The sequence below is a fragment of the Ovis canadensis genome, chromosome 24, assembly GCF_042477335.2.
Source record: "Ovis canadensis isolate MfBH-ARS-UI-01 breed Bighorn chromosome 24, ARS-UI_OviCan_v2, whole genome shotgun sequence".
In the NCBI taxonomy this organism is placed as follows: Eukaryota; Metazoa; Chordata; class Mammalia; order Artiodactyla; family Bovidae; genus Ovis; species Ovis canadensis.
Genome location: NC_091268.1, coordinates 46,154,648 through 46,178,523, shown reverse-complemented (window position 1 = coordinate 46,178,523; position 23,876 = coordinate 46,154,648). Strand labels below are relative to the sequence as shown.

At 43.0% G+C, this 23,876-nt stretch overlaps 1 protein-coding gene across 2 annotated transcripts in view; it reads left to right on the top strand.

The window, feature by feature from the left end:
* The first annotated feature begins 5,244 nt into the window (after positions 1-5,244).
* Positions 5,245-23,876, top strand: part of AUTS2 (activator of transcription and developmental regulator AUTS2) — a 1,204,224-nt gene continuing 1,185,592 nt past the window's right edge. For both annotated transcript variants that reach the window (XM_069570963.1, XM_069570962.1), the window contains exon 1: positions 5,245-6,734. In XM_069570963.1, the coding sequence (XP_069427064.1) occupies positions 6,426-6,734 (309 nt within the window). In that variant the 5' untranslated portion in view covers positions 5,245-6,425. The remainder of the gene's footprint in view (positions 6,735-23,876) is intronic.

Below are 23,876 nucleotides of genomic sequence, written 5' to 3'. Positions count from 1 at the left end.
AAACAGGTGCTTGTAAATGGGTCTGGACTATAATTTGTTATATTCTTCATGTAATTCCAAAGGATTGATAATTTCTTCAATCAAGATGTTATCTGAATCTGATCCTTTTAGATCTATACTGCTCTTCAAATAAAAATAAAATCATGAACCATCACAAGTCATCTACCAAATCCAATTGAGAAACTCATCTGAAAGGTCATTATAATCAGTAGTAAATACAGAGATCTCCCATTGGTAGCATTAAAGAATCATTTAAATTTTTTCTTATGATTATCCATCAATTTCCCCACCTGACCATGTCAATGACTCTTCAAGTAGAAAGGATTGCCCTGAAAAGGGATGGGAAGATTAATTGGTTTTGTGAAAATCTAAAGGTTGTTAAATTTGCCAGAACTACCTTTCATGTGACCATCATTTGGTCACCAGCAGGTATCTTTCATTGGCTTCATGTGGCAGAGTCTGAAGATTATGGGTTGATCAACGTGTCAGTCATCAGGGGGCACCTGCAGAGATGATGAAAGTTTATTATATAATATTATGAAAGCAGCACAACATATAGCAAATTGAACTACATGTTTTCTCCCCCCACTTTTTTTGTACATTAAAACTGCGGTTTGAAAAACAACTTCCAGCACAGAAAAGAATTAAAACAGCAGGTGATAATTAGGGCAAAGTTACAACAATGTTACTGCTGATGGGCTATCTGTCAGTTAATGCAAGCTATCACTTCTCCCTAGGAATAGTTATTATTAAAAACGACTTCTGAGTGTTAAAGAGGGACATTAAATGTGTTAGTCTCCTTATTTGCTCATTTGGAAACGGTGTAAAGTTGGGTCCATTAACCAGCCTAATTCTACCTTGGTCTCAGGGCAGACACACACACAAAGTATGCAACTGAAAGTTATTAACGACCAAAACATAAACCTTAGTTCCTTGAGTTAAAAATCAATTTTCCTAATAAATTAAACTCAAACATTATATACCAGTATGTAATATCAAGATGAATGTATTAATAATTGCCATGTTGGCAGAGTGCAAAGTACAAGACTTAGAAGGATATAAAAATTTAGTAATTTAGAAAATCTGATACCAAAAAATAGCTATTGCTGTGTTGGGAGGCTCAGAGTATAGTTCAGTTGTTGAGCTATAATAGTATTCTCTAACTAGTCAAGGTTGAATGTTCAAGATGTAGTTTGAGTATTAATCATTGATTCAAATAAAAGATTGCACAACTGGAGAGGCTCTCCTAGGTTAAGTAGTTTATTCCTGAACTCAGATGTAAGTTTTTTCCTTTGTGTATTCCAGAAGTACTTGAGTGTCTCCCCTGCTAAACAAGCAACCTCTTTTGGAATTATTTTTTTTAGCTTTACTCTTTATCAACTATAATCTTTTAGCTAAGAATTCACCTAAGCTTTTGCTGATATGACTTAACCAGCTAATTCAAGCTGCCCATTTCAAGTTTAAGCTTTATCATTTGTTCTGCCTAATAAGAAATCTGATAATATGCTATGTTTTATTTTGGTTCACTTGCAGTATGCTATCGTATAGTCACATTGAATGGCATTGTGTGAATAAACCATAGCTTATTTATCCATTTTACTGTTGATGAGCATTTGAGTAGTGACATGAAAAAGATGAAGTATTATGTAAGTACTCATATGTACACAAACAATATCCCCACATAGCATTTTTATTTTTTATTTTTTGCTGTTGAAGGGTAATATATAGAGAGAGACGTGTAATTTGATGAAGTTTTACACACTGAGCACACATGTGCAACCAGTACCAAGCCCAGGAAACAGAACATGACCAACTCCCAGGAGCCCTATTTATGGCCCCTCTGTCATTAGCTCTCTTCAAGGGTAACCACTAGCTTAACTTCCAATAGCACAGATGAGTTTTGCTTGTTTTTGTATGAAACAAACTCTTGTATGTCTCACTTTTTTACTTAGCATCATAGAGATTTCTATGTATTACTGCATTTAGAAGCAAATTGTTCATTCTTAGTGATGTATAGTGTTCCGTTATATGTCACTAATTATCTACTTTACTGTCAATGGACATCCTGGTTGTTTTCCACTTTGAGGGTTATGATAAATAATGTTGCTCTGAGCTGTTTAATAGATAACTTTTGGTATATATTTGATATCGGTATATGCCTAGGAAATGAATTTCTGGGCCAAAGCATTTTCATGTATTTAACTTTAGTAGACACAGTCTTTGATCTCTTGAGGAATCATTCTGAGGAAGGCATTTCAGTATAACCATTATGAGAACAACTTTTGGAGTCACTCAGATCAAATTTAGCTTATCATGAAAGAGTCATACCACTTTGTGCCTAAACTTCTTAAGCTTCAGTTTACTTACCTGTGTAATAGGTATAATAAAATCTTTCTCAAAATACGAGAATTAAATGAGATATTTATTTTAATGTAAGTTAGAACAATGCCTGGCCATAGTAAGTGCTTAGGTTATTATATGGTGGTTATTAATCATTAGCTTTTACAACATAGACAATATGGAGAATCTGAAACACATATGGGCAATATAATCCACAGTTTTAATTCTCTGATGGAATAAAATTGAGACTCTGACCCAAAAGGCATTACCAATTCCAGGGAGCATTACACTTGGACCCTGAAAAAAAAAATCATTTAAACATTATCCCAAAATGCATTTGCAAATTACTCTTGCCAGAGGCAAGGTTCTTGGATGCAGTGCATTAACATCCATTTTTCCCCCTACCAGACTTTACTCTTTAAAGATAAGACTGCCAAGGGCTACTCTGGAAAGTCACTAGTATTATACTTTTTATTATATTTGCCAATTTCACACTTTCCTCAACCCAACCCCCAAAGTTGTTGAAAAGTGACTGTAAGGACATTAGCTCCTAGTTTTCTTTGAAACTTACCAGTATTTATGTTCCACATTCTTAAAAATACTAAAAATAAGCCCAGCTCCTTGCTTTAAATGACAGAGACCTTGCCCACCCTCCTTTTTTTTTTTTCTTTTCTAGGAATGTGCTTGATAACATCAGGGTGGATTTCAGCAGCTGCTGTGACAATGCCTGAGAGTTACCACAGAAGTTTCACTTCTGTACCGAGGTACTGTTTTAGTGAATGGCTTTAGGGGCAGCAGATTCAGTTATCTTAGGTAATTTTGGAAGGTGGCACCCTGTTCCTGATCAATTGCATCAGATCCCATTTATCACTTACTAGTTTCAAGAAATTAAGCAGTCAGTCTACTTTTGATAAGGCCAGAGGTAGACCTGAAAAGGGGACTTTCTGAACATTTAATTGAACCTCTTTTGACTTACAAAACTAGTCATTCAACAGTCTTGCCTAAAGTCAAATGATTTGTTTCCAGCACAGACCTCAAGCTAGAGTCTTATTCCCGGTTTAGTGTGTGCTCCCCTTTGCTCTTGCTTCTTGGTAGCCACCATCCCCTTATCCTGTCCTGTCCTACCCTTTACCTCAATTTCATAAAAGTTTGTACCTGGGGACTTTTGAACAAGTTGTGGGGACTGAACAAGTTGTGCCTTAAGGGAATGACCATTGTCATTTGAATTAAATTGTTTTAAGAGCAAGGTGAGTGAGGTTTTTCTGCTAGAACATTAAGATCCAAGAAGGAAGACCTTGTCTATTTTTTGGACCACTGTATTCTCAGCACCTGTGCCTGGTACATAACAGACCCTGATCAGTGTTAAATGAAGAAATGAATGAATAAATCTTGGGTACGTCAGGTCGCCATGTCCTTTGTCTTTTCCACCTCTTTCCAGTTTTACTAGTAAAAAGGTGCATATTTAGAGTTTAAAGAGAAGAAATCATGAACAAAGCGTCCGGTACGGTACCTGATTCATTGAGGGCAATTAAAAAACGTCGGGTCATTTTCCTTTTCTTCAAGTACTGGCGGTATGGGGTGACATGCCATGGTGTTTATGTGCCTGGACATAAAGTGACGTGGGTAACTAACAGGCTGGGGAGAAAGGACCGTCGACGTCTTTCTGATCCGTATCAGAAATTCCAGTGCCCCGAAAAATGTACAGCTATTTTACCTAGAGAGGCAAGTCGCATTTGTTGATTGATTTTGGGCTGCAGTCAACTCTTAATACAAGTTTTTATAACCATCAGCTACTTTGCGGCAGGATGAAGCGCAGTGACAGGAAAAGCAGGGAACCCTCTCCCTCCTCCACAAATAAAGGAACTCCTCTGTGGCAGGGGCTGCGTTTTGCGTGTCTAACGGGTCCTCGGTCAGGGGCGGTCCCCACCCCTCCAGCCCCGCCTCCGCGCCCTCGGAGGCGTCAGTCGAGGTTCAAGTTCGGTCCCTGGACTCTCGCTCCCCGCTCCGAAGCAGCTCGCGCGTCTCTAGGCTCCCCCCGCCTCCCAACCCCTCAGGCTAGGAGGGCTGAGGTCACTCGGGTGCTGGGTCACTCGGCCACTCGCTGTGCTACCACGTGGGAACGAAGTTTCCAACTCTGCGGTGGGGCCTCCCACCCAGTGCCCCCCAGCAGAGCAGAGGTCCGCACTTCGGCACCCGCTCGCTTTTTTATCGCTTGCAGTCGCAACCCCCCATCTGGGGGACTCCTTCCGCCCCACTCTCCCCGTAACCCTTCTCTGAAATCCCTCCTTCCCTCGCTGCTCAAGTCGCCCTAGGAAAACACCCTGGGGGCCTCTGGAGAAGGCCGCCCGAGCGCCTCCCGCGGGCCTGGGGTAGGGGGTCCAAGGACAAGTGTCCCGAGGAGCGCGCGGGGTAGACTGGTGACAGCGGCCCGCACGGCGTCCCCAGCGAGACTGGCGGGAACATTCCGCGGCTCCCACGCCCTCGCGCGCCAACTCTGGCGGGTCTCAGTAAACCCCAAGCTAACTGACCCCTCCACGCCCCCAAGCCGCCCTCACGCCCCGCTCCCGGCTCGCCTCCGCCCCCAGTGCGCAGGCCCGGCCGCCCCAGCGCGCATGCCCTGGGCTCGCGAGCGCGGCCGGCCCCCAGCCTTGTGCTTTCTACACACTCTACAACTGGGGAGGGGGCGGGGGCGGAGGGAGCCCGGCCGGCCACGTGATCCAGCCGGCCGGGGCCGCGGGGGCGGGAGCGCGCGCCGAGCGAGGCGCGGGGAGGGCGGTGCGCGTGCGCGCGGCGCGCGCGGGCGGGCGCCGGGCTGGGCTGAGGCGGGCGGCGGCGGCGGCGCGGCAGTGGGCCGGCCGCGGAGGGGGAGGAGCGGGAGCTGAGCGAGGCGGGCGGGCGGGCGGAGGATGGGGCCGTGCCCGGGCTCCCGCTGCAGCCGCCCGGGGACACGCCGTGCACCCTCCGGCTCGGGGCTCTCTCGGCGGCATCTGTGGCAGCGTTAGCGGCGGCGGCGAGAGCGGCGTTCCCGGCGCTTCCTGGCCGCGCTTCTCCCTTCAGGCTGGTCGAAGAGAAGAGGCAGCGGCGGCGGCGGCGGCACACCGGCGTCTCTCCCGCTGGAGATTTCTTTCTGCTTTCCTCGTCGACTGACTGACTGGCCCCCTCCCTTTTTTTGAGGAAGGGTGACCTCTTTTTTGGGACTGGAAAAAATATTTTTTTGAGGTGGGGGGAGGTGGGTGGCAGCGTCAGGGGCTGCTTCTTCTCTTCTTTCATCTCCCTTTCCTTCCCCCTCCGAGCCCGAAAAGCAAACCCCACAACTGCTCCAGCATCTTCCTTCCCTTCCTCCACCGCTTCCAGTTTCGCCCTCTCCCCTCCTAATTATTTCATTATTATGCTCCCCTCTCTGGGGAGTCTCGTCCCTCTCAGGTCGCTCGGAAGCCTTGGCCTCCCCTGGATGCATTTCTTAAAAATTTTGGAGCCAGGGAGTGAGTTTTCTCTGAGGCGTGTGTGAGAGGCGGCGGGGGTGTTTTCCTGTGCGAGGGGCGGGTGAAGTTCATTGCCCCCACTTTTCCCGCGACCTTTTTCAGGCCGGATTTGGAGTCGCGGGGGGCGGGCAGGCGTTTTCGGGGGCCGGGGGGCGCGGCGGAGAATGGCTGCGGGGAGGGCTCCCCGGAGCCTCCCAGTCTCTTGATCAAAGCATTCCGCTATTCTGATTTATTGCCTGCTTGGTGAGTTATTTTTTTTTTTCCCCCTCTAAAGGAGACCTGTGTGTTCAGCCATTACTTTGCTCGGCGCTGCTCACAGGAATCTCCGACCCTCGGTGCTGTGGGCAGCCCCGCACTTGGGCTCCTCGCCTCTCGCCCTCGCTCCCGTCCCTCCTCCCTCTCTCCGCCCCTTCCCCCTTTTCTTTCTCCTCTCTTTCTTCCCCACTCTCCCTTCTTTCGGCCGCCGTCTCCCCCGCGCCCTCCTCGGGGCGGAGGGAAGCCGAGAAGGGGAAGGGAGGGGTTGGTGTCAATTTTTTTGTGCGGCCGCGGCCGGAGCCTGTGGCGGGCAGGCGGCGAGCGGGGAGACCCCGGCGCGGCAGAGCCATGGATGGCCCGACGCGGGGCCATGGACTCCGCAAAAAGCGGCGGTCGCGGTCACAGCGAGACCGGGAGAGGCGCTCCCGGGGCGGGCTGGGGGCCGGCGCGGCCGGCGGCGGCGGGGCCGGCCGGACCCGGGCGCCCTCGCTCGCTTCGTCGTCGGGCTCCGACAAGGAAGACAATGGGAAGCCCCCGTCCTCCGCCCCGTCCCGGCCCAGACCCCCGCGGAGGAAGCGGCGAGAGTCCACCTCGGCCGAAGAGGACATCATTGATGGATTTGCCATGACCAGCTTTGTCACTTTTGAAGCGCTGGAGGTAAGGGGGACCCCCCTCCCCCCGGTTTCCCTTTATAGGCACGACCCCCTCCCTCCTCGGCTGTGCTCGGCTCTGCTGCCTCCCCCCGCCGCGCTCCGGTCGGTCTGGCTGTCTGTCTAGGCTGAGGTCTTATTGTTGGGGGGTGGGGGGAGAGCTGGGGGCGCGGGTAGACAGGCAGCAGGAGGGAATCGCCAAGCCTTGCCTGGTCTCCTGGTCTCGTTCTCGCTCGCCTTCCCCCTGCGCCCCCTCCCCGCACCCCCTCCACAGCAGATGGGCAGAAAGAAAGGGGTTCAGGCATCACAACAATGCGCCCCCCTCCACGGAGAGCTCTGCCCCTACTGCTTCCTCCTCTCCCTCCCCAATCATGGCTTCTTGGCTGGTGGAAGTCTCTTTGCTGGGTTTGGGGCGCCTGTGGACGGTTCTCTGTGTGCTTTCTACAGAGCCATATGTCCCTGTGTGTGTGTCTGTGTAGTGTAGACCTTTGCTGGGTGTCCTCGGGACCGGAGACTGACGGGGTATTGTGGTTCTTTGCCCCCTTCCTCTCCTCCTGTTCTTTTCTTTTCTTTTTTCTTTCTTTCCTTTTTTCTTTTCTTTTTTTGGTGAAGCTGGGGAAGGGGGCGTTTTCTCCTGGTTGGGAGAAAGGAGGGAGGAGGGGAGGGAAGAGAGGAAAGGATGGAATATCTTTCAGTATTCCGTTCGGGGCTCTACTACGGAAAGGGTTAATTGTAATATCATCTATACACATAACATGCACATGTGTGTGTATATGAACAATTCGGTTGAAAGACAGAAAAAGGTACACCAGGGAGGACGGGTGGGAGGAAAGAATAAAATCCTAGCTGGTATCTGAAGGGCTTGTCACCCAATTGTCCCTCTCCTTTTCCTTTTTTTGTGTTTTCTTTTCTTTTTCTTTCTGATTGGCTTTGTGTGTGTTTATATATCTATGTGTGTCTTCCTTTATTCCTGGGGCACCTGCAGCGTTGATTTCCAAATGCACATTTTCCTGCCAGCTAAAGGGCTCCTTGGGGGTGTTGATGGGGGAGGCAAGTAGAGGGAGATTGTCCAGGGGTCAGAGGAAAACTCTCTTCACCTGGACGGATCTGGTTTGGTGCTGGCATGGGTCACTGGCCTGTATAAATGTAACTCCCTTTTCTCCTCCCCCACCTTCCTCTCCCCACCCCCAACACACCACACACACACACACACACACACACACACACACACACACACACACACACACACACAGGCGCTTGGAGATTCTGCAGAGTTGGTCCAGCTTTCTTAAGCACAAAACCAAGATAGGAGTTGGTTTCTAGGCTTTCCTGCACCTGATGTGATGGTGTGAGGTTCCTGAAAGAAACTTTTTCCCTTTCCCTTTGGTTTTTGCTGTTATTATGGTATTGTTTGCAGTGCTCAAATGCAAGCTTTGTTGATGACAGCTTAAATCTCACATGCAGTAACTGTGCAGGTTTAGATTGCTGTGTGTGTGTTTGGGTGTCAAGTTTAAATATTTTTTAAAAGGAAGCCTTCCTGTTAGGGTTATTCTTTTCTGTTTGAGCTGCTTTTTGGTTGGGCTCCTGGTCGTTATGGTGGTGGATGGTGGCCAGTGGTTGGGGAGGAATGGAGAGTGGTGGTGTTGGTGGCCATAGATTTTGATGTTAGTGATTGAATCAGTTATCTTCTGGTTCTAGAATTGGTACTTTATTGACTAAAATGGATCTTACATAGTTCTTTTGAGTGTTGAGGCTCACCACTTATTAGGATAATTCTAAGTGTGGCTTCAACTTTGCCAATGTGGGGAGGGTACTGTACAGTGTGACCTCTTTCTCTCTGTCTCTCTCTCGCTTTAAAAGTGGAATTGAAATGGTAGTATGTGTTCTAGTATGTGAATTAGAAAATGCTGCCTAAAATTTGATTGTTACCAGTGGTTGGTTTAGGACAGTGTTTGTAAGAGCTGCTTACAAGTGGTTTTGCTTCCAGCATGGTTATCCTGGGCTCTATGTGGCCCCTCACGGTAAGTAAGCAAGAGGGGCCTGCAGACTTCCACAAACCTTTTTGAAGGTCAAGTAAAGATAAATATAACACATGCAGTTCTTTTTGGTGGTTTTACTTTTAATAAATACCTGATGGGCTTGTGTATCTATCCATTTGGCTTTTGAGAGAAAATGTGCCCATTCTAGTTTCTTCTGGGTGTAAAAAACTTCTAATTTTTAAAGAAGACCAAGTTTGAAGTGTACCATAATTACTATTCCTTTTCTTGCTGTGATTATTTTTCTGCTGTTTTTCTAGATTCAAAACCCATGTTACTTTGGTTAGCTGAATATTATAATACCTTCATACCTGAATATCATTTGCATATCTGGTTATACAGGTCTAACTTTTTAAAAAGTTTCTTTAAACTTTATAGAAAAATGTAAACATATCCAAAAATACAGTATAACAAACTCCAAGGTGCACAACCACCTAGGTTCAACAGTTGTCTTTCTAAGTGGTAATGACTCAGGGTTGGGGGGGAACCCACCCGAACCAATAGTATTATCACACCTAGGTGAATTAACAACAGTTCCCTAATATCAAATATCTTTACATGCATTTACGTTTAGGAGTCCCAATTTTTGTAGGAAAGCTGCGAATATACTTTTCAGGTTAAAAAAATATATAGTGGGGAATAAAAATCATCATGTATGTCTGGTTCTGTGGGACAGCATGGATCTCTTTGTGGCTTACCACATCTGTGTCCATGCTTCATAGCCAGGCATATGTGTGCGGTGATTAAAATCTCTGGTGTCCTGTTGTCCTCAGTTTGGAAGATTTACTGAATCATCACTAAGAAATTTGAGGGTTTGTTAGGAAACAGGCAATTGAACTATGAACTTGGACAGGAATGTATAATACAAGAGCGCTTGTAAATGTTAAGAATCATCATGTATGATGAGAATTATCCTAAACACATACTATGTTTTTGTGTCTGGAAATGAAATCAGTTGTCACCATGGATCATTAGAGTTGCTGCTGGTATGATGTTGTGATAAAAAACCAGAAATATTGGCTTGCACAAGCTAGGCTTTTAAATTTAGGCTTGAATCAGAGCAGTAGCTGGCAAACTGTGGAGTGTATACTTTTGGTGTTAATGGACACACCATTTGACTCCATGGTTTGGTTTTTGTCTTGAGTGGCTGATTTTGACTTCCCTTTTAAAAAAAGAGGCTCCTAACTCAGAGTGAAATGTCCTAATAAAATTGTTCCAGACTAATGGTTTTACTCACAATACTGGAGGAAAAATAAGAAACTTGTCTAATGAGAACCATAATTTTTATTGGATTTATTTTTCACTCTTGTTGGATTCTTATTTAAAATGATGAAAGCTTTGGACAGAGTTTGAGAAGTCCTACACTTTATACAGTGAAACTGGCAGAGGTAGTTTCGTATTCTGCAGGGACACTTGTCTTGAGTAATTGTGCCCTGAAGTTCAAGTATGTGATTGTGAAGAGTCTTGTGATAGAAGATAAGAGGGTAAGTGAGGAGGCTAAAGTTGAACATGGTGTTCTTTTCATTATGTGTTTGAGCAGCAGTATTATCATTTGGTATGGTACTATTTACTTGAATATTCTTTGAATGAGAGTGAGTATCCCCAGATATCAAGCCTCATTAAAAAGTGGTTTTCAGCAAACAAAGTATAAATGGGAATGTTGGGATCTAGTACTGCCAGTGTACCCTGATGTGCCAGATGATATTGCCTTTTTGTTATTTGCATTTTTTTTTTTTTTTTACTGTGTAATCTTGATTAGGAAGCCATGTGAGCACTATGGCTGAAAACCTGCAAATCCATTTTTTTTCCCCTTCACTTGGCTGTTGTGCCCTGGTTTCTTAGGGGAGCCTCCTTATATACAACTGACCAAGGGAAGCAGAGATGAAGCGGGAGGGATTAGCAGACAGGAGGCCAGTTGGAGCTTTGCAGGCTTGTGAAAACGAAGGAAGATTCATTTCTGGTGGATGGAGGATCAAAACCAAGACTTTCATGGGGTCTTCATTTCCTTCGTGTTTCAGGGCTTACCCACACATTGGTAGTGTAAGTAGGCTGTACAGAATTTGGTGTACTTATAGCATATCAGGCTCTGATAACTTACTGTGGTCAAATCTCACTTATTCAGTTAAAAAATTTTTAATCATGTTTCTTGTATCAGTCAGCAAATATTTATGGAGTGTGTGATATGTGCAAGGTACTAGAAGGAGGAAAGTCTATATATTTTATATATATATAGTATCTTTGAAGGAGTGTGCAGTTCAGTTGGTAAATTAATTAAGTCTTGCACTTACAGTTTTGAAAGAGGCACTCAAATGCCTCATTCCAACTAAGTGCAGTAAGCTTTCAGAGAAGGAATAGTGAGATAGGCTGAAGTATTTGAGAAGCCTTCCTGGAGAATATACATAGGTTGAAGTGATTTGGATAGACAGAGAGTGGGGATTGGGGAGGGGATTCTGAGAAGAGGGGATGGTGAACAAGACATAGAAACAAGATGAGTGACTCGGGTTTAAGGGGCAAGAAGGGGCTGTAGAAATGAGAACAGAATGGTGTAAGTAAAGAGTGCTTGTGTAGAGGCCCACCTTCCAGGCCAGGCTGTCCTAACTAGTTGAGTGACATTGGGAAGCTACTCTCTAAAGGAATCCTTTTCTTTTTGCACAAGTTGAGAGGTTTAGAGTAGTTTTAAAGCAAAGATACCCAAGCTAGAGGGAAACATAGTTCTCCAGGTGTTCACAGGTTGTGGTCCAGACGAAGAAATGCAACTCTTCGCTCAGTTAATTTTGGAACTTGATGGGCCAGACAGAATTAAATGGGTAACTTGTTCTGCAAGGATTAGAAATATTTTGTAATGTGTATGCAAGTTTTGAATGTTAGAGAAAGATATGTGATGTGCCTTATTTCCTAATATTTGACCACAGGAAACTTTCATTCTTGTCATTGTAGTTCCTAATCCATAATCCAGTATGAGAATTGCTGGAAAAGATCTCAAAGGTCCCTTCCAGATCTTGCAACTTGATAATCTCTGAGTATGTTGACTGATGATAGACAACCAGGCACAAAAGTTTGAAATCAGGGTGGAAGCTGCTGCTTGAGTGGGAGTGGCAAGGGGAGTGTGAGATGTAAATAATGATGATTAGTCCATTTCTCCTTCATCCTTTTCCTGCCCCCTGTCAGCCCTTTCACTGATTGTTAGCAACCCCACCATGAGGTGAATATTGGTGAGTGGTTTTCATTAATGGTTCTTTCAGTGTGATAGTAAGCAAGTGATGTCGTTCAGTTGTGTCCAGCTCTTTGCGACTCCATGGACTGTAGCCTACCAGGCTCTTCTGTTCATGGGATTTTCCAGGCAATAGTACTGGAGTGGATTGCCATTTCCTTCTCCAGCGGATCTTCCCAACCCAGGGATCAAACCCCGGTCGTGATAGTGTGATAGTAGCCCAATTCTAATGCTACCGAGCTACCTTCCAGCCAGAGGGAGTTTTTATCCTGTCTTGGTTCCTTCTGGTTTCTTCTGTTGCTGCTTTTTAGCAAGCTGGGAAAGAAGGCTGGATGAGAAAGGAGGTTGACACTGATGTTAAAATACAGGTTTTAAATTTTCTGCCTTTTACTTGCTTATGTATGAAGTGTTCGTTCAAGAAAGGTCAGAACCCTTCCTGTGCTGTGGAACTGTTTTTGTTACGTTTTTTGCTATCTTGGAAAGTTTGGGATGGTACTATGGAGTAAATGGGTCAGTTCCAGCATTTCACTTTGGGCAGTTTGCATAGCTTTAGGATCTGAGGCGTTCCTAAGTGGTAAGAAAGTTTATAGAAGGAAAAAGGACTGTGAATAACGTGGTTGGTTATGAAGTCAAGTATTTTACTATACTTAACTGAATTTCAATATTTCACTGTACAAGGCAGAGGATCACTTCAGGAGAATTTATGTGAGATGAGGTAGACTATTGTGATATGGTGATTCCATGCACCTTGTGTTAGCTGTAGAGATGAATTGCTTTATATCTTTTTTGGAAGTAGACAGGGTATAAATGAATCGGTAAATTTAAAAACTGAATCACAGAGTTAGTGATTAGCCTTTGATCCTTTCTGAGAGTGTTTTCCTCTAGCTTTCACCATTGAAAAAGGGTTAAAAAAAGAACATTCAGTATGATTCTAGGAGATTGAAGGAGCATTGAGGTGATAAAAAGATTCTAAGACCCTATACAACATTTCTATTTGGTGTCAAAAATAAATGACAATTATGTAGTTTGAGAGAATGTTAGGATTAGAAATAAAGTCCCCAAGCTTAAAAAAATATATGTAGTTGAGAGCAGCTACTAAAGAATAATTGAGGTTCCACTTGCTAAATTTGAAAGCCTTTGGACATAAGGTCTGCTGCATTTTTTGATATGGAATGAGCAAGCGAGCGAGCGAGTGAGTGTGTGTGTGTGTGTGTGTGTGTGTGTGTGTGTGTAGAGGGTGGATGGTGGGTTAGTGTTTTTACATTTTATTTTACCCCTATGGTGTAATACACTAATATACTAAATGTAGTCTAACTTTGTAAAAGTGCTTCATGCTATTTTTTCCTCTCAAGAAACAACACTTTTTTCAGGGTCAGGATTAAAACCAATATTATGTTGATGTAGGGAAAAGGTAATGGGATAGCAACTATTCATTTGAGAAAGTTGTGGGGGAAAAGTCAGATTTTAAAACTCTCAAATAATTGGAGTTTGGAAGAGCAGGATGGCAATTAATCAAAACTAATTTAGGGACATTTAGCTGGGTCAGAACAAGTTTTTCTTACATAATGTGTACCTGTTCCATGAATAGATGAATACAGATTTTTCTTTCCTAGAAGTGGGACATAGAATTAAAGGCTGTTGAGACCCTGAATTTGTGTTCCTTCTTCCAGATTTAAACTGTGTTCTTCCTTAATTTCTTCTAATAAGCCTTTGGGGTAGGAGGTATGCAGTTAGTACCTTTCTTTCTAAGGTCACAGAAAATAGGTTCCTCTTGATGCTGTTAGTAACTGAGGAGGGGAGGGGTGGCTTTCACTTCATCTGGGTTCCTTTGCTTGCTTAGGAAGAGACTATGATGGCTCAGGGGGTAAAGAATCTGCTTGTAATGTGGAGACACAGGAGACGCAGGTTTGATTCCTGGGTTGGGAAGATCCTCTGGAGGAGGAAAATGGTAACCTACTCCAGTATTCTCGCCTGAAAAATTCCATGGGCAGAGAATAGGTGGGCTACAGTCCATGGGGTTGCGAAGAGTCGGATACGACTGAGCAGCTAAGCACAGGCAAGCACAGGCTTCTGTGTGTCAGTGCTTTTCAGTCTCTGTTCCGTATTTTGCAAGAGGAGTTGTCGCCTGAAGCCATCTGTATGGCTGCTGTCTTTACAGGTTTTTATTTCACCTACTAGTGCACGTGTCAGTCTCATCTTAGGGTCCAGTAGGTTCCCCACCACCTACTGCCTGCCTGCCTCCTTCCCACTCTCCCGTGCAACTGCCCTCCTTTCTTTCTTCTTCTCTTCCTTTACTGAGGCCGAATCATCAAAATTATGAATGTACGTTAATAAAAGGCAATGGATTTATGAAGTTCTGAATGAAATGTAGACACTTTAAATTCCAAACCTTCATTATTTGAACATTGACAGTCTGAGGGACTCTGAGGTTAGTACTGTGAGGGTAAATTTCTCAGTTTTCAGTTTCCTGTACTGTTATCAGCTCATCATTCTAATTTCTCGTTCATTTCTGAACTCTGGTTAGAGTGTGCCTGAGTAAATACCACAAATGACCAAGTACATGCAAACGTTTTGTCATTTTAATTTGCCACCATACCTTGTAGTGCCCTATCTCTGGATCCAGGAAAACCCAAGTGCAATAAAATGGAGTCACAAGAGGAGAAGAAAAAAGCCCACAGTTTGTAAGTAAATGAAAAATGGTAATGCAGGTTGGGATTCCCTTTTGGCAGAAAGCCTTCAAATTGCAGACAGATACTGTGTGATTGTTAACTGAAGCATTTTGAAGTGACCTGGATTACATACAGAAACACAGCCTGTGAAAACAGATTATATGGATGAAATCTGATACTTTCACACTGGGTCTGCGACAGGGTTTATGTCAATGCCAGGGTCAAGTGGTGATGGTTCCTGAGGGATGTCAGGGTATTGTTTTCCTTGTCTCCACACCTACCCACCAAGTTCATTCTGGATTTATGCAAAGTTTCTCATGGCAGTGATATTTTAGAGCTTGTGAAGAGGATTTAAGAGAGTCTGGTATTGCAGTGATTTCTTGATAGTTATACTGAAATAGACTTCTTGTTTGCTAGGTTCTCTGTTCAGCTATGCTTTCTAGCTAAATGTTACTGGCGATTTAGTGAATAGTTTTCCATAGTTAGAAACTAAGAGAAGGAAAAAAAAAAAAAAACCCCTCAGGAGATAAAGATGTAGATGGAACAATAGTTGAGCATTAGGTTATCACTTATTTTCCAGCCACATACTAGAAATTGCAGTGTTCCACCCACTCTGCCTATACATGTTCAGTGGCAAAAATAACAAAGGTCCTGAATTGTGCTATTCTAAGAAATGATTTTATATAGTTCAAGTGACATTATACTTTCACTGGACAAAAGGGGAAGCAAACATTTTGTATCTTGCATTGCTGCGTGTTCCAAGTTTGCTCCTGCCACATTTGTTAGGCTGATCAGTTTATTTGGGAAAATTACAGTTTTGAGACTAATGTCCAGAGCTACAGTCCTCAGGGGGGTGTTGTCCTAAAGTTAGGACCTCAACTTTTTCAGAGCAGCCTTTTGATCCATTTCACTTCAGCTGTTGTTGACTGATGTGCTTTCTAAGCCAGAGCAGCATTCGAGGCACAGATATTGTCTTTAGAAATGCTGTAGTTCTACCTCTCATTTTGCAAATGAAAACACAGCCCAGAGGGGTTAATTGTCCTGCTTAAGATCACACTGGGAGTTACAGGCTCTCACTGGTATCCAGTGAAGCTAGAGGACTGTCTGCTTTTTTTAGTAAATTGGAAGGCTGAAAAAATAAATATCACAAATGAGGGTGATCACCCATGGTTGTAAAGATTCCCAATTTTTCTAAGAAATGTTCTGATTATTGCTCAGTATCAGGAAACTTTTAAAAGCATTCTGGTTTTCCCCAGTGCACGGTTGGCCTTTCTCTCAGGTCAATTATTAGTCTTTTTTAACACCCTTCCCTCCCCTCCATAATGAGGATGTAAAAGAAAAAACAAATATTAGGGTGATGGTATGAGAGTTTCTCATCCTTGAGTATCCAATGGAAAGATAAAATAATTATTTGGATGTAAGATGATCTTAATGTTGCCCACTTAAAATTTTAATGTAATTTTTTGAGGGTAGAATATTTTCTTCAGCCTGGTGATTCAGAGACTCAGAGCAACTTACCAACGTTGGTAGCAGAACATTTTTGAAACAAGTGAACTTTTGGAGTATGGTTGAATTGAAGACTGAATCAAACTTTTCTTCTGAGGAAGAAAGACTCAAAATATTAAATCCACATGACGTGTTGGGTAAGGCATCTTGCCTGTTTATTGCTGAACCAGAAAATTTATAACAACTGTTTGTCATGTGTGTATATTTATAGCCATTCATATAATGAAAAGAAGTTTTCATGAGATTGTAATAACATATCAAGATGGATGTAATTAAAACAGAAGCAGATTGACACCCTGAATTAAATGCAAACCATAAACCAGGATACCTGAGCATTGGTGCCTTAAGTATTTGCTGCAGGGGGCAGTCAGCCAAATATGCAAATAAAAAGACATTGATGAATTTCCCTGGATGTGTGTATTGTGGTTGCACAGAACTCAACTATTTTATTAATCTTTTATCAAGCATTGTTTAGATTGCAGCAGCAATGGAATGTATTAATTTGGCAGACCAAATAGCTTAGGACCAGAAAGTAGGAAATAATAAGGGGAAGACATGATTGATATACTGTCCTATAAATAACACATGTGACTGACAACGGGGCTGAGTAATCTTTAGATCTGTGCTTGATGTCACTAATGGAGTTGTTAAACCAGGATGTTTGAGTTGAGCTTCAATCAGAGAGGCTGCCTCCCATTTAAAATGCAGGTCTATCTCTAGTTACACCCTGGACAGATGTGTTGACAAAATTGGTGTAGGTTGAATTTTTTTGGGTTGGGTGAATACGCCGGGGAACCTTACTGTGAAAAATATGATTAAAAAAGAAAATCGAGTATGATTCTCCTCTCTGCAGAGAAGCTTGCATTTTGGTAGAGTGAATCTCTTTAGATGGGCATTGCTTTTCCTGAGACACTTTTATGCATGTGCTCCGTGTACTCCTAGAAGAAAGTGACTGTGAGATTTGCATTTTCTGTACAGGTTTCATACCTCACTTGGTCAGGGCTTCCAGGAGTAATTGGTGGTGATTTGAATAAGCCCGCATCATTCAGATTTCAGAGGTTGGTTTTCAAGAGCATGCTAAGGAGAGCTTGTGGCTATGAATACGGAGTATGATTTCCATATCTGTTCCATTGGGGAGTCCAGGCATGTCATAACCACTTCAGAGTCATGATTGTATGGAGACACCCTAGCTATAATTTTTCTGTATGACAGTTCAGTTTTAAAATTGTAAAGATGCCAAGTGCAGGGCTGTATTGTTATTGGGGAAGTCGGTGACATCTGTTATATCTTGTTAACCAGGGGAGGAAAATGCTTTAATCAAAACATCTAATTATGCCCTCTCAACTGATGAAAGATCTTTTGCTAAATTTTTGGAATTGGCCTTAATGGAAGAAGCCGACCTCTACAGGAACTGTGAAGTAAACTTACTCTTTTTATTTGAAAAATACATATCGTTAACCATGGTGACATAAGGGTATTTTAATTTTATCAAATTGCTCTTGTGCTGTGTGTTGAAAATAGACGTTTTCAGAAGTCGTCTAAGCCAGCATGAAGTTCTTGCTTTTGTCCTCCTTCTCACCCTCATAGCATATGAGGCCCTAGAAGGAGTTTGTACTTCCAGATAGGAACCTGGGAAGCTAAGAGTTGGTTGAGAGCCACCTGGGGAGGGAGCAAATGATAATTACAGGTGAGAGGCTGGGGGATAATTCAGCCTGTGTGCTGGGAGGTGCGATTTCACACCTGAGTGTTAAAACCTGCCGTGTTAGACAGTGTTTTAAAATTAGTTTTATTAGTCTAATATAGAAATGGCCCAGATTGTTCTAGGTCACCTTCAGTTGAAGGAATATAACTGTTTTAAAATATTGAATATATAATGTGATTCCAAAAGTATTTCCTGTGTTTAGAAGTAGTTTCAAGTCATATCTGAAAGATTCCAAAACTGTGTTTAACTCATCATATCCACAACAGTTCTAGCTCCCTTGATCACTTTATAAAAAATTGTTAAATATTTTGACAATCACTCAGTCTTCCAACCTGTCTAGTAAAGCCAACCTTTAACTGTATTTCAACCCATAATTAGTTTTATCTGCAACAGTTCTGTTTCCAGAGTCAGAGATAATAACAACATACTATAATAATAGCAGTAGTAATAATAATAATAAACTTATTAAGAATCTTAATGTTGACCTCAGAGCAATGCTATTCTTCTTAGGTTTCAGAGTATTTCATTTTTTGAAATGATTTTCCCATGGCTCGTTGGGGACAGCCTTAGGGTATTTTTGAAGTGTTGAGCTGACAGTGTACTCTGAGTTTTATTTGGGTTCTGATGGGAAGTTCAAGTGCTGTTAATTTTTTCTTGGTCTGTTACATGCTCTGTCATGGCTCTCTGTGTAAAACTTGGGGTATGACTGGCACTTTGGAAAAGAGAGAGCCAGAGATACCTTCCTGTATTTCTAATGCATTATTTTATTTCCCTCTATTTCCTAACTTTAGTTTCTGTATTCCCCCTACATGTATCCTTCCTGGGGTATTTGATGCTCTTAGAATTGTTGCTTCCTTTACTCAATAATCTTTGCACAGTAGGTAGGTAGTGCTTATTTAGAGTTGACCTAGTTCCACAAAAATTCCATGAAAAGAAATTTTAGAAAAGGGGGCTAGTGTTTTCTTAGTATTTACTCTGTGCCGGACATTGTGCTTGAAATTTTGCATTCTTTGCCTCATTGGAGCTATGCTGTGGAAAAAATGAATGATATCCCTGTTTTAGAGTGGGAAGACACTGAGGCTCAGAGAGGTTAAGTCAACTTGCTCAAGGTCAGTACAGAAGAGGCAGGAAATGCAGTTGTTTCTGCCTGACCTGAAAGCTCAAGCTGCTCATCCCTTCCATTCTTCCTTTAATACAGATTCATTTTGTGAGGGAATCCCAAATGGGACTCTGGTAGACCACATATTCCTTATCGCTGCTGAAAATTGTCTTGGTTACAAAGGATTTTCTAGGTCTAATAATAAGATTTAGGGAGGGGGTAGTACCTCACCATCTTTCTGGAAGTTCTTTATTTTCTTTTTAAAAGCTGGAACTTGCGTAGGAGCCTGCCACTCATATAGTGCATCTGTAGTGTATTTGTTGTTGGCTTGATTCTTTTTCCTTCTTTTTCTTTCCTTCTGTCCGTCTCACTGTTTTTCCCTGTATTAAAATCTGACCTTTTTCCCAGTCACATAGCTCAGGTAGATTTTAAGCCTTTGTCAAAGGCAGGAATCAGGCTTTTAATATTGAGCGTAACTGTGTGTTTCAGTCCCTGTACTAAATCCTCTCACAGCAGCCCCCAGGAGCAGAGTGTAAAATCGGAGAATGGACCCTGTCAACAGGTCACTGTGGGTAGAAGCTTCTTTCCTGCTCTAAATTCCTAGATATTTTGCCTGATTTTAAAACTGTTCCAGGAAGTAGCACTTCTCCTGGCAATATATTCCACAATAAAACAGACCTTGTTGGTAGGGTGTTTTTTTTTTTTTTAAACTAATAGGTACTCTGTTCTTCCTGGTAAAAGAACACACTAAATAGTTGCTTGCTTTTCTTGATACTTTTATCTCATTTATTTTCTCTGTCATTGTCTTCCTTTCATTATTCTAAGCATATTTGCAAATTGTTCACCCCTTTTTTCCTCTCCACCCTGTCGAGGTTTGTTTATGCTACGAAGCGTATTCTAATAAGTGTGACTGTTAGACTTGCTTCTTATGGAAATCCCAACTGTGATTACAGTGCTGTGCCTTCTAGAGAAGTCCTCTTTTCATTTCCTCTGGGCCAAATTGGGCCTCCACACAGCTCATCTTCTAGTACTTGGGTATTCAGACCTGCCTGGTGACCATCCCTTAGGGAGTGGTATAACACACACACATGCACACATACATGCCATGCCCTGTTAGTCCTGAAATCTCAGGAGATTTCTGGGTAAAAATATGAAGATCAAAGTAAACAATTCTGTGAAAAGTGTTTCTTTGAAGAGAGGAGGTAGTTTCTTCTCAGACCCATTATGCTCGGAGACCTGCAGTCTTGCTCCCTTCTCTCTCCAGCTATAGTGGAGCATGGTTACCCTATTGCACATCCAAAATATAGTAGATTTCAGTTTTTAACAGTTCATGATTGTAGGAGAGACACAAGTCAAAGCATATCCTTTGAAATTTAACTGTAAAAATCTAGTGTCATAGGCTCCACCCCTGTAAGTCCAGAGTTTTAAAAGCAATCTCTTAAACCTTGATTTTATATATTTATACCATATGAGTTCTGTATTACTCTTTTTACTCTCAGGGCTGTCCCAGATTTTGAATACTAGGTAGGATCTGTGTATTTTAAACTTTTCCTTGTGTTGTTCCTTGCCTGTCAGGTGGTTTGTAATAGCCCTGTTCTGATGTTTTCTATTAGGACCAGTAGGACAGTGGGTGCCCTCTGTTTACTATTTTTAGATGAACATTACCTTAGCATTCTGTTACAGATTTCTAAGTCAGCTGCCCATATTTCATCTGTACTCTTATTTCATTTAGTGTGGTGTACCTGGGATTAAGGATAGAGAAATATGTATGCTTAGGCTGATTTGGAAATTACATTGTTGAAATACAGCCCATATGGCCATTGTAAAATGGTTAGTACTGCATATAATTGCCTCCCCAATGATGTGCTTTGTCATTACTTCCATCTTCCAAGAAGCACTCCCGTAGCATGCTGACAGCAATGGCGTCATTAGAAAACATATGGACATGCAAAGGCATTAAGTTGTCTTTAGTTTAAGGATTAGATTACAGTGTTAGAGGATGGGTCTCCCCGTGCTTTCAGTCGGTAACTCTCGCTTAGTTCAGCACTGTGAGGCTGGATAATAGAGCTTTGCAAAAGTCCTGATTTTTATGTGTTTGCTGAATATGTTTCATATCTTCCCTGCAATTTTTAGGAGGTCTTTGAGCTGTGTGTAAGATCTCATGGTGATACTGATACTGTAGTCAGCTGGCTTCTCTGGGGTTTTTCTCCCAACTGTTCATGCTTTGTGCAGAGTTCTTTTAGGACATACTATTCCCTCACCCTGTGTTTTCCTGAATGTTTCCTGATTGTAAGTCCAAAGCTGGCTGAGGCAGGAGGTCATTTAGATGTAAAAAGAGACTAAAGTAGTGGAGTCAGGAAGTCATCAGGTGGCTGCCATGTTGCCCAGATTTATATCCTGGATTGTATAACATCTGTTTCCATGTGGGTCCACCACCCTTTCTTCCTTACCTCCTTCAAAGCAGTGAGATTTTTGCAGCCTGGAGGCTTAGCGGTAGGTCCCAGAGGCTCAGAGATGATGTAACAAGGCATGGAAAGAGACCCTAGCCTCCTCCCTGCCTCCCCCTATTGTAGGATGTGACTGCTTTTTAGCTGTAGATGTTTTAGGGATGGAACAGTTCTGGGACGTGGTATGTTTTGAATTTTTAGGGTACTTTATGCAGCTGCCAGTGAATAATGAGTGAAATTACAGAATGGAAAGTCATTTATCACATTTAACATTTCTCGTTGGAGTCTCACAGAAATAACATGGACTTGGAGACTTTCTAATAATAAGTGACTTTGCAGATCTTTGGGAGAGCACCTCAGGGAACACTGAGTCAGCTGAGGGCAGGTCCTGACCTCATTCAACCAGAGCTCCACCGTTACCTGTTTTATATATTAAGGGTAAGATTCTCTTTGGGAAGAAAAAGGTAACTAAATTTTATTCGTTCATTAAGGGAATATCTATCAGTTGCTTGTGTGAGCCAGGCAGCATTGTTCTGGGTGCAGTGGGTGCTGTAAGAGAAATAGATACCTGCTCTCATAGGGTTTATCTTCTAGCAGGGGTGAAAAGACATGCTGCAAATCACAAACAGATACATACTGTGTTGAGTAGTGACAGGGTTTTTAAAAACAGGGTAAGGATATGTTAGTGAGAATCTGGTATGTGTATGCAGATGTGGTTTAAGTGGGGCTTCTTAAAGGAGGTGATATTTAAGCAGAAACCTGAAGGAAGTGAGGGAGCAAGCAGTGAGGATAGCCAGGGGCAGAGCATGCCAGCAGAGGGAAGAGCAAGGTGAAGACTCTGCGGAGGAGAGTACTTGGTGTGCAAAGGAATAGAGTGAGTAAAGAGAAGGGGCACAGATGAGGAAACTGAGGTTCAGGGAAGTTAAATAACTTCCCCAGGTTGTAGAGCGAGAATTAGAGCCCAGACTGTCTGATTTAAGCGCCTGCACTGCCTCCTTGGGCTTCCTAGGTGGCTCAGTCGTAAGGAAGAGACGAGGGTTGGATCCCTGGGTTGGGAGGATGCCCTGGAGAGGGAAATGGCAACCCGCTTCAGTATTCTTGCCTGGGAAATTGTCATGGACAGAGGAGCCTGGCAGGCTACAGTTCATGGGCTTGCAAAGTGTCAGACGTGACTCTGTGACTAAATAATAACTGCCTCCTCGATGAGAAGGAAGTGGGTAGGCTTATTAGGATGAGCATTCATATTTAATAGGTAAACCTTCACTAGAGTATGCTGTGCCCCCGCCCCATTTTAAAAAGATGGTCCTAGAGCTGAGTCCTGGGAGTGATACTGTCTTACTGCAATCCACTTTGGTGTTTGATTATATAAAGGATTTCATAGCCAGTCTGACTTAGTCCTGGCAACTCTGCTGATTTTAGGTGGAGTGTTGGTTAAGCACACAAAGCAGTTTTATAAGCAGACTCATTTGAATTGGTCTTGAGTTTTTTTTCTCCTCAGTGGAGTAAAAACCCCAGACACTATCAGTGCCAGCACTCCTTAGGATGTGCTTTTTAGGACCAGTATATGATAAGCTTGTTTTAAAATACATTCGTGTAAAAAATGTGTGTATGTGTGTATATATAGGACTATGAAATAGTTTTTGGCTTTTAGATGAAATCTTTTATAAATATGGAATAGTGTAAAGCACCACATGACCAACATCCCTGGCCCCACCACCAGCTTCAGTAGGCCTTATCACTTTCTTCAAATTGGGCTAATTTTTGTGTATGTTGTCTGAGGAGGAAGCGAGTCATCTATAGGTCATCTGTAAGGGGATTCTTCAATCTAGCTGCACGTTAGAATCTTCTGGGGAATTAAAAAGTCCCTATACCCATGGGAGAGGGGAGGGAGCCCCCACCCCATCATCAGAACTTTTAAAAGCTCTCCAGGGGATTGTGTTGTGCAGGTCAAGGTAGAGACCTTCTGTTTGAAGACGGGTGTGTCAGTTTTTCTTCACTGGGTTTTCTCACATGCCCAGTACCAAGCCATGTTTACTGAACTGCACTCCTAGCCTTTATTTCTCATTTTCTCTATTGGGCTTTTCAGTGTGGTCTGCTTTCCAAGAGTTTGAAGGGTAATCTCCTGGGATGCTCCTCCCCTAATGCTGTCTTCCTCCCATCCATAATTGAGAAAAACTGGGGTTGTGTTTACATATTTATTACAAAGCCTTTTGGAAACTAGGAAGGAGGCAACAGAAAGGGACTGAGAAATTCAAAGATTGCTTCTGTTGGAAGTGTTTGGGATGGGATGAAAGTTGTTATAAAATTACCATAGAGGTCAGTGGGGACACAGGATTTCAGGTGCAAAACCATACATCTTTACAGGAAGGCTCTGAGCTATTGGGTGGCAGTTGGGGGATCTTTCGCCCTGAGACACAGCTTGATCAGGAACATGTGGGGTAAGATGTACAGTAAGATGTGGCCAATTCTCTGGGTGTGG